Genomic DNA, 9,973 nt, shown 5'->3' with positions numbered 1-9,973 from the left:
TATATAATATTCTGTCTGTGTGTATGTCTGCAGGCCAGAAGAGGGCACCAGACCTTATTACAGATGGTTGTGAGCCATCATGTGGTTGCTGGGAATTGAACTCAGAACCTTTGGAAGAGCAGGCAATGCTCTTAACCACTGAGCCATCTCTCCAGCCCCCTGGAGACATTCTTAATACAAAATGAAATAACAGCCGGGCGGTGGTGGTGCACGCCTTTAATCCCAGCACTCTGGAGGCAGAGGCAGGCGAATTTCTGTGAGTTCGAGGCCAGCCTGGTCTACAAGAGCTAGTTCCAGGACAGGTTCCAAAGCTACAGAGAAACCCTGTCTCAGGGGGGAAAAAAATGAAATAACAAAAGTAGAGTGATCTGTTCCTATTCTTATGTTTCCACGTGTTTTAATTAACCATTTTCTTTCTCTTTGTAGGTACTTAGTAGATAGTCGCTGGTTCAAACAGTGGAAGAAATATGTTGGCTTTGACAGTTGGGATAAATACCAGATGGGAGATCAAAATGTCTATCCTGGACCCATTGATAACTCTGGACTACTCAAAGGTATTATTTTCTTCAGTCAAGTTGTAAATGTGTTAAACTTAATGAATGGGTATCTGTGGGTGTAACATGGGAAATGTTAATGTAATACATGGACAGATAGACATTCATTGCAAGTGTGGTTGGTAGGCAGCACACCTCTGTAGCCCTGAACAGCCGGTGAGAGCAGGAGAATCATCATGTTAAGTCTGCCTTGGATACATAAGGAGATTCTTTCATAAAAGCAAAAGGAAAAGATACTTGTTGCAGATCATTCTGTAATTATTTGTTACGTATAGGACATATTTTTCTTTTGTCATTTATAATGTGCTCGTGATTTAGGATTTAAAGGTTGAAATGAAAAATGTAAATTAAAAAGCACTATTTTACGGTTTTGGGGAAATGCCGTAGCACATTGTTTTCCTAACGGTCGTGGGATATGTTTTCAAAGTTAGTTATTACCAGTATTTGTTTACGTTCTTGACTTTTTGCACTGCCCTACAGCCCTTACTACTTGCCAGCGCTTCTCTACCTCAAAATAATTTGTAAGTACCAGCACTCCCACTTAAGTTGGAGTCAGAGGGACTAGATTCATAGATCTGAAATAACTAAAACCCTGACAAGGTCTTAGTACATCGTTTCTAGTTTGATCCAAGAACCCACATAAAAGTAGAAAGAGATAATCGACTCCACAGTGTTAGTCTCAAAACTTTATACATGATCCACACTGTATTTACACATGACGACAACCACAATAATATATGTTTAAATTATTTTTCAGAAAGATTATATAACCATGAAATGTCTCCATTTAAGCAAAAGACAATAAAGAGTGTGTATTTAAGTTCCCAGGTTTCAGTGTGGTTATTAACACCACACATGGCCAAGTTGCCGGTGTTTTACTTCACATGAAGCCCTGAATAGAACACGCTAGTTCTGATGTCTGAGAACTGTTAATAGAAAAATACGTGTTGACTGCTATAATAAAACTGCTTTGTGAGATTAAGAGTAGTAAAAATCTGAGACTTTTCTGCCAGGAAGGCTAGTGAGGAGTGAGGCAGCTCCCAGCCTAGCATCCTGGCTTGTTGGCAACAGCTGGAGGACTGGGCTTTCTCGGCTCCTATGTGTCTGAACCGGCATGCTTTGGGTGCCTAGAAGTGAAGAAGGAAGGAAAATGAGTAAGGAGCTTGATTTAGTTGTGACAGCTCTGCAGTATTAGGAGGTACTGCTGAACTGGATGGTTGTTCCCACAGTAGAGGAGCAGAGGAAGCCCATTTCCATGTGCCTGTGTGAAGGACGGGTTTCTACCATATCTCACTGGGGTATTCCCAGGGCCAGCGTAGTTGGATAGGGAATTTGAAATAAAAGAGGCTGTGACTTGCTGCACCTGTATGTGTAGAAAGGCTTAGACCATGGCGTTTTCCACAGAAGGAACAGGTGGAGTGGAGCCTGCCTCCAGGCTTTTGACATGTGGTGTGTAAATTAGAAATTAGTGGAAGAATTAATAGATCCTGCACAAAATAAAATGAGTCCTTGCAGTTGATGAGCTACATGTGAGGGACAGAAAAGCCACAATCATAGAAAACATTTGAAAGACTCATAATCTCTAGTCAGGCTGATGGGTGTATATGGACGACATTTACCTGAATGGACCATATTCTGGGTCATAAAACCTGTCTCAAATCATAAAAAAATTTTTTTCTTTTACCACAGAAGAGTAAAACCTATCTTTAAGAAAACATTAAGCCCAGTGAAAAAGTAGGTAAAACAATTTTGAATAAATCTTTGCTTTACCAAAAGAGGGGTTAGGGAAGTACCACAATAAAGTTCTTACTGCACAGGAATGAACATATAAACAGCCAGACTTGGTGTTGTACTCTCGTAATTCCTGCACTGGGAACTACAGACCTCGGCCTGCTGGCCAGCCAGTCTAGTCTGCAAGGTAAGTCTCAAGACTAGTGGGACACCCTCTCTGAAAATCAGCTCCCATGGAAGAACACCCAGTCAACACCCTCCTACATACAAGCACATTTAACTACCTACACATAAATATGCCCATATAGTTGTTCACGTGCATACTACTATACCAAAGAAGAAAATAGTTTTGCAAAGGAATGGGTGTAAATGTTCAGCTTTATTAGTATGAAAGAAATGAAGAGGTAGAGGCTAGAGAGATGGCTCAGCACTTGAAAGGCTGTGCTTCCCCTGCAAAAGACCCAGGTTCAGCTGTCAGCACCAGCACTGTCAGATCACAACATGACTTCAGCTTCATGAGCATTGGGTGCCTCATGGCACAAACACACATACTCACATAATTAAAAGGCCCCCAAAAAATGAAAACGAAAATCACAGTGGCAGTTGATCAGGGATGTGGCATAGTGGTAAAGCATCTATATACATGCAATCCGGAGTTTGATGTGCAGAACCATAATCTGGTGCCATTATGTATGCACAACTTAATTAAAATATAAAAGAAACACTCTTGACACCTGCTCACAAGGATGGAGAGCAAATAGATTTAAAGTTGAACATCTATTAGCCGTAATACCCAGTCACACTATGTTAGGTATTTACTTAGGAGAAATTAAAGCATTTACCCATAAGAAAAGTTCCACATTAATATTTACATAGTGTTATTTGTAAGAAAAAACTTGCCAACAACCCAAATACCTGTCAACATCTGAATGAATAAGCAATGATAGTATATTCATATAAATGAAACCATACTTAGCACTTAAAAAAACAAATAAGTTGCTGATCGATAAAATATCTATAAATCTAGACTAGTACAATTAAAACCAAACAGAAAGAGGGCATATTATTTTATGTACATTTATAGAAAATGTAATTTGTTACAGTAACAAAAAGCAGGTAATATTTTTATAAAATTCTAGGAAATGCAAATTAATTGTAAAACATAAGTGATAATTATCATAACAGTAGAATCCAGTCAGGCAGAGAGAAGAGATTACATATAGAGAGCCACAGGGGAACTTTTAGGGTGATAGATGGATTATCATTTTGCTAATAGTGATAATTTCATAGTCAGTAGATAGGAGAGAACGTACCCACCTCTCTTTGCCCATATTGCTCATGGCATGGGACACAGCTTTCTTTACGACAGCACCAGCACCTGAGGACTCTGAAAGCCCCACAACAGAAGAGAACCAGGAGCTGGAGAGGAAAATACCAGAATGGAAGATTTAGTGAACTGAAAGGAAAAACAAAATAGTCTTGACAATAGTCCTAGCAGCTAGAACAGAGACTGTGTTTATTATATTTGTATTGAACAAGGAGGATCATACTAGGAAATTATCTCCTATACAATAATGAAGAACCTAAAAGTGGAATTTTCTGGTTCTATTACTACCTATCCTTAGAACAAAATTAACTTGTACATTCAGACCAGAGATGCTCTTTGGACTGTTCAGCTATTTTTCCTGTCCAGCCATTTTTGAAAGGCCTGAAAGAGCGAGCTCATGAATGTTATCTAGTCCATGCTTGACAAATGTGAAGCCAGCATACAGACTAAACATCAAAGGGCAAATAGAAACGAATCTGCATTCTAGTTCATCATGCAAGGTGCAGGAGGAACTGTCTTCATAAATATGCACAACCGAGACTTAGAATCTGTGACTACAGCATGTTCTGTCCTATAAAAGGACGTGATTTTAGCTGTTAGCCCATTACAGTTGTTGGAATCCCTGCAAGTGTACTAGCCTAATAAATTTCCTCTTCTGTTTAAAAACTTACCACTTTGTTTGATTTAAGTAGGTACAGTTTATTGTTTAGAAGTTACATCATTGGATACAGAAGTGACAAATCAAAACCAAATCCCTTCTCTTTAATTTGAAGGTGTTCTCCACACACAAAGATAAACTTATTTTATTGTAAATTATATTATAATATTATTTATAATAATATTATAAATATTTATACTATTATGTGAGTTCTGTCACATAATCAGACTATATAAGCTCCATTATTGTAAAAAATAACATGTATGCCTTGATTATAAATTTTTCCCAAGTGTTCTTCTGGCTAGATTGCACTATATGGGAAAGCACAGGGAGTTAGAATAAACATATTCATGTTTGAATTCAGTCTTTGCAGATTTTTGTATATGGAACTTTGAGCAAGTTATCATCTCTGTCTATTTACTAATGAAAATGGAGCTACCTACTTCTTAATGTTACTCGGGGGAAAAAAAAAACCTAGAATAAAATACCAAGGATTTTATTTCTCCCTCTCTGCTTCCCGCCCAGCTCAGATTGCCCTTTGAACAGAACACACTGTAGCTGATGGCCTTCATGTCCACCTTCCCAGTGCTGGGGTTAAAGGTGTGCACCACTACCATACCCAACTAATAACGTGGTTTTCTTAAAAAAAAAAAAAAGGAAAAAGAAAAAAAAGAAAGTTTTTATTGCCCTTAATTTTATGTGATTACCTGGGGCAAGTTACTCACTGTCTCTGAATACATATATTTTAAGAATTATTTTATGTCTGAGTGCTCAATCTGCATGTACACCTTTATACCAGCAGAGGGCATCAGATCCCACTATTCATGCTTGTGAACCACCATGTGGTTGTTGGGAATTGAACTCAAGACCTCTGGAAGAGCAGCCAGTGGTCTTAACAGCTGAGCCATCTCTCCAGCCCTTCTGTTATATTCTTATAATAAAGACACTATTTGGCTAGAGAACTTAACAGTAGTGTGTTTGCCATAGTTATCTGCTGTGTGATAGACCACAGTATATTTTGCTTACTTAGTATATATAATTGTCTTGATCTTTGTAGTTTCTGAAAACAATTTACACTTTACAACCAGTCTAAAAACCTGTGTTTAAAGTTAATACTTAGGGCTGGTAAGATGGCCCAGCTGGTAAAGGTAATTGTCACCTTTGTTATCCTTCCTCTATAGGTGTACCCTGACACATGTGTGAATATTCCGTGCATATACAATAAGTGTAGTAATTTTTCGCTACATGTAGTACATGTAGTACTCGTTTTACTTCTTCTATTGAAGATCAGGTAAAATTCAAACTTTCCAATTTTGTTTCTATATAAAACATTACTTTCTCAAAGTTCAAACATTCACAAGTGAATTCTAAAAGAATAATTCTGTTACCTTCTTGAGCCTCTTTCCTGCAGGAATAGAATAGTACATTCTCATAGAAATACCACAGAGAACAGTGTTCCTTCCTTTGATGTTTGACATCAGCTCAGGTCACGAAAACCTCCTTCAGGTTAGCTGTAAGTCATGGAGCTAGTTCTCTTTCAAGCACTTTGGGAACTCAATGGACCAAGTAATAAACAAGTCTCAGAATGGGACAGTGACATTGCCCTGACTCAGGAAATTATTCCTAGGCCTCTGCCCTGGATTAAACTGAAGTTCTGAGTTTAGCTTGGGCATTTTTAAAGTACTTCAGAATTCAAATTACTTCTACAAAACCACCATTTCAGATTTGGGGCTGAATCCCAATTGTAGGTCTTCCAGAATAAAATAGATGCTTTACAAAATAAAAAAAAAAAATAAAAAGAAAAACTTTTCCATAGGTTTCAAGCTTATGTACATTTGAGTCATTTGATAAGTTGTTGGTTTAGTGCTGTAACAGGTTGATATTTGACCAGCTTGTAACATGCCTGTACTAACACTTGGGAGACTAAGACAGAAGGTTTGCAAATTCTAGGCCAGCCTGGGCCTCATCATGAGACCCTGTTGCAAAAAAGAAAAGAACTATCGATTTGTTCATGAATTTTCTACTTATTCTTTGATCCCCCCACTCTTGTGTAAGGGATCACTGACACTTAGAATATTTAAAGATTCTCTTCTGAGGGGGGCTGGAGAGATGGCTCAGCCGTTACGAGCACTGTCTGTTCTTCCAGAGGACCTAGGGGTTCAATTCCCAGCACCCACATGGCAGCTAACAACTGTCTGTAACTCCAGTTTCTGGGAATCTGATATCTTCACACCAATCCACATAAAATAAAGTTAAATAAATTATAAAAAAAATTAAAAAGAGATCCTCTTCTGATAGCGTTTTAGCTAATATTAATGTATTAGTATTTTAGGAACCTAAGAAAAATAATGTCATTTTAACACTACTGGTTGACTAATAGCACTTTGAAAATTTTTCAGGTAGTGGCTTATTTTGAAGAATATTGATTTGAACCTTTTTGGCATTTTTTCTTTTCCCACCCAGAATTCATTATTGCAAATACTTCAGATTACCTTCATGAGTTTCATTAGTTTGTAGTGTATGTAACAGTGTATGTTTAGAGATGTGTGCTGTTTCCTATTCTGTACTGAGTTTATTTTTTCCTTTGTAGATGGCGATGCCCAGTCACTTAAAGAGCACCTTATTGATGAGTTGGATTACATACTGCTGCCAACCGAGGGCTGGAATAAACTTGTCAGCTGGTACACATTGATGGAGGGCCAAGAGCCAATAGCAAGAAAGGTATATTTGAGAATAACGGAGTATAAATATATTTTGTTAAGTAGCTCATGTTGGTAATTCTATGTATTCTGAAGCCTTCTTAACTTACCGTAGGAGAAAAGTGAGGAAAACATTCCTGTGCACTAGGTACTAACAGCTGATAGTGTAGTATAGAAACTTAGCTTCATTCTCACCTCCTAAGGTCAGTACTCATGATTGACTGGTTAACACAGAATTAGTATCTTTATTTAACAGTTGAAGACATGAGGACAAAAAGAGGGAGGGACCACTTTTCTATATGGTGCACTGCTTCTTTCCAATTTAAAAACTAAACTAAAAGTTGAAGAAATGTTTTTAACAACATAAAATACTTTAAAAATGAAAATGTAATTTTTTTCAATCTTTTAAAGTTCTACAGTTACACTTTAGAAATACTAAAAATGAACTTTTTTGGAACTAAAGTGGGTATTACTCTGGTAGAATACCAGATTTAAGGTAAATAAACTGACCTCATATCTATTGAATGATTGATTCTGATTTGTGTAATGTTAATATAGGTCATTGGTTTTGTCATTCTTGGAGAATTGAGTGCTCTGACTTGCTGAAGGATAGCCTTTTAAATATGAAATGGCACTGAAAGAGAAACCTCATTGTTTTAAAAACAGTTTTTCCTTTAAAATATTTTTATAATTTTATATGAATGAATATATAGTGTATTGTTACCCTCTCTTATATCCCAAAACTCACTTTTTTAAATCGTTTTTTATTGCACTATATATTTTTCTCCACTCCCTTCCCTTCTTCTCCTCTCTCCTACCCTCCTCAGTGACCCCCATGCTCTCAATTTACTCAGGAGATCTTGTCTTTTTCACTTTCCTATTTAGATTCATGTATGTCTCTCTTAGGGTCCTCTCTGATATCTATGTTGTCTGGGGTTGTGGCCTGTAGGCTGTTTTTTTTTTTTTTTCTTTGCTTTATGTCTAAAAATCACTATGAATAAATATATATTTGTCTTTCTGGGTCTGGATTACCTCATTCAATATAGTTTTTTTCTAGGTCCATCCGTTTGCCTGCAAATTTCAAGATGTCACTGTTTTTACCACTAGTAGTACTCCATCATGTAAATGTACCACATTTTCTTTATCCATTCTTCGGTTGAGGGGGATATAGGTTGTTTCCAGGTTCTGGCTATTACAAATAATGTTGCTATAAACATAGTTGAGCACATGTCTTTGTGGTATGATTGAGCGTCTTTTGGGTATCAACCCAAAAGTGGTTTTGCTAGGTCTTGAGGTAGGTTGTTTCCTAATATTCCATACTGATCAGTATGAAAATTGCCATATTGATTTTTAAAAGCAGCTGTACCAGCTTGCATTCCCACCAGCAATGCAGAAGTGTTTCCTTTACCCCACATCCTCTCCAGCATAAGTTGTCATCAGTGTTTTTGATTTTAGCCATTCTTACAGGTGTAAGATAGAATCTCAGAGTTGTTTTGATTTGCATTTCTTTGATGACTAAGGACGTTGAACACTTCCTTAAGCGACTTTCAGCCCTTTGAGACATTCTCCTTTCATCTGTGGAGAGTTCTCTGTTTAGGTTTGTACCCCATTTTTTAGTGGATTATTTGCTCTTTAGATGACCAGTTTCTTGAGTTCTTTGTATATTTTGGAGATGAGTCCTCTTTTCGATGTTGGGTTGGTGAAGAACTTTTTCAATTCTGTAGGCTGCTGTTTTGTCTTGTTGACCATGTCCTTTGCTTTACAGAAGCTTCTCAGTTTCAGGAGGTCCCATTTATTGTTTCTCTCAGTGTCTGTGCTGCAGGGGTTATATTAAGGAAGTGGTCTCCTGTGCCAATGTGTTCAAGTGTATTTTCCATTTTCTCTTCTATGAGGTTCTGTGTGGTTGGTTTTATATCGAAGTCTTTGATCCATTTGGCCTTGACAAAACTCACTTCTTTTTTTTTTTTAAATATTTATTATGTATACAATATTCTGTCTGTGTATGCCTACAGGCCAGAAGAGGGCACCAGACCTTACTACAGATGATTGTGAGCCACCATGTGGTTGCTGGGAATTGAACTCAGGATCTTTGGAAGAGCACTGAGCCATCTCTCTAGCCCAAAACTCACTTCTTAAAGAAAAGTGTATATGTGTATTAAATTCTTTTCCTTATGCCTGGAGTACATTGTACACTACAAGTTTCAGTATTGGTACTAGATCTACCAACAAATGCATTGCCTTTTTAAAATTCTTAGTCTTTTTTAAAGGACTTATTGAAGTTTGGTTTTTGAAAACTAAGGAAATGAAAGTGAAAAGAAAGAATCATGGAAAGTTCACACAAAGTTTGAGAAGTCTGTTAGAAGTTTGTACATTTGTTCTTAATAAGGTGAATTCAAATTTTTCAACATGTACTTTTTAAACTTTAATATACATAAAATTGTCTGGAATTCTTATAAAATTTATCTTCCCAGTGTTGGCACACACCTTTCATCCCAGCACTTGGCAGGAGGATCTCTGTGAGTTCGATGCCAGCCTGGTCTAGACAAGCTAGTTCTAGGACAGCTAGGATTGTTACACAGAGAAACCCTATCTCAAAAAACAAAAACAAAAAAACAAACAAACAAACAGAGCAATGCATCTTCCCTCCAAATTGATTCAGTAGGTCTAAGAAGTTGCATTTTGCTCTATCCTGAGATAGAAAGAAATAAGCACAGTAACTGTTCTTGTAGAGTCTGGTGTCCAGCTCTGAATTATATTAATCTCTGGTTACATTAAAGAATCTATGATACATAAACAAAAGTAACTATGTTTTGGGGACTAAATTTTTAAACTTTTCAACTAAAGTTAGTGTCAGGCACTCTGCCTTAAAATCAAGCTAACCAGAAAACAAGGAAATAAGCAAGAGTTGCAGTAAGTGAGCCAAACTGGAAAAGTGACAGTAGACATAGACTGTAAGGGACAGTTCATGGTGACAGTAGACATAGACTGTAAGGGACAGTTCATG

The 9,973-nt window shown here is 37.1% G+C and overlaps 1 protein-coding gene across 2 annotated transcripts in view; it reads left to right on the top strand.

Moving 5' to 3' along the window:
• Usp15 (ubiquitin specific peptidase 15) overlaps positions 1 to 9,973 on the top strand; it is a 98,504-nt gene that overhangs the window by 15,072 nt on the left and 73,459 nt on the right. For both annotated transcript variants that reach the window (XM_005357942.2, XM_005357941.3), the window contains exons 2-3: positions 427 to 554; positions 6,861 to 6,991. In XM_005357942.2, the coding sequence (XP_005357999.1) occupies positions 427 to 554; positions 6,861 to 6,991 (259 nt within the window). The remainder of the gene's footprint in view (positions 1 to 426; positions 555 to 6,860; positions 6,992 to 9,973) is intronic.

This window comes from Microtus ochrogaster, chromosome 24 (genome assembly GCF_000317375.1).
Source record: "Microtus ochrogaster isolate Prairie Vole_2 chromosome 24, MicOch1.0, whole genome shotgun sequence".
Classification (NCBI taxonomy): domain Eukaryota; kingdom Metazoa; phylum Chordata; class Mammalia; order Rodentia; family Cricetidae; genus Microtus; species Microtus ochrogaster.
Note: the sequence above shows the minus strand (reverse complement) of the source record. Positions and strands in the feature narration are given on the sequence as shown.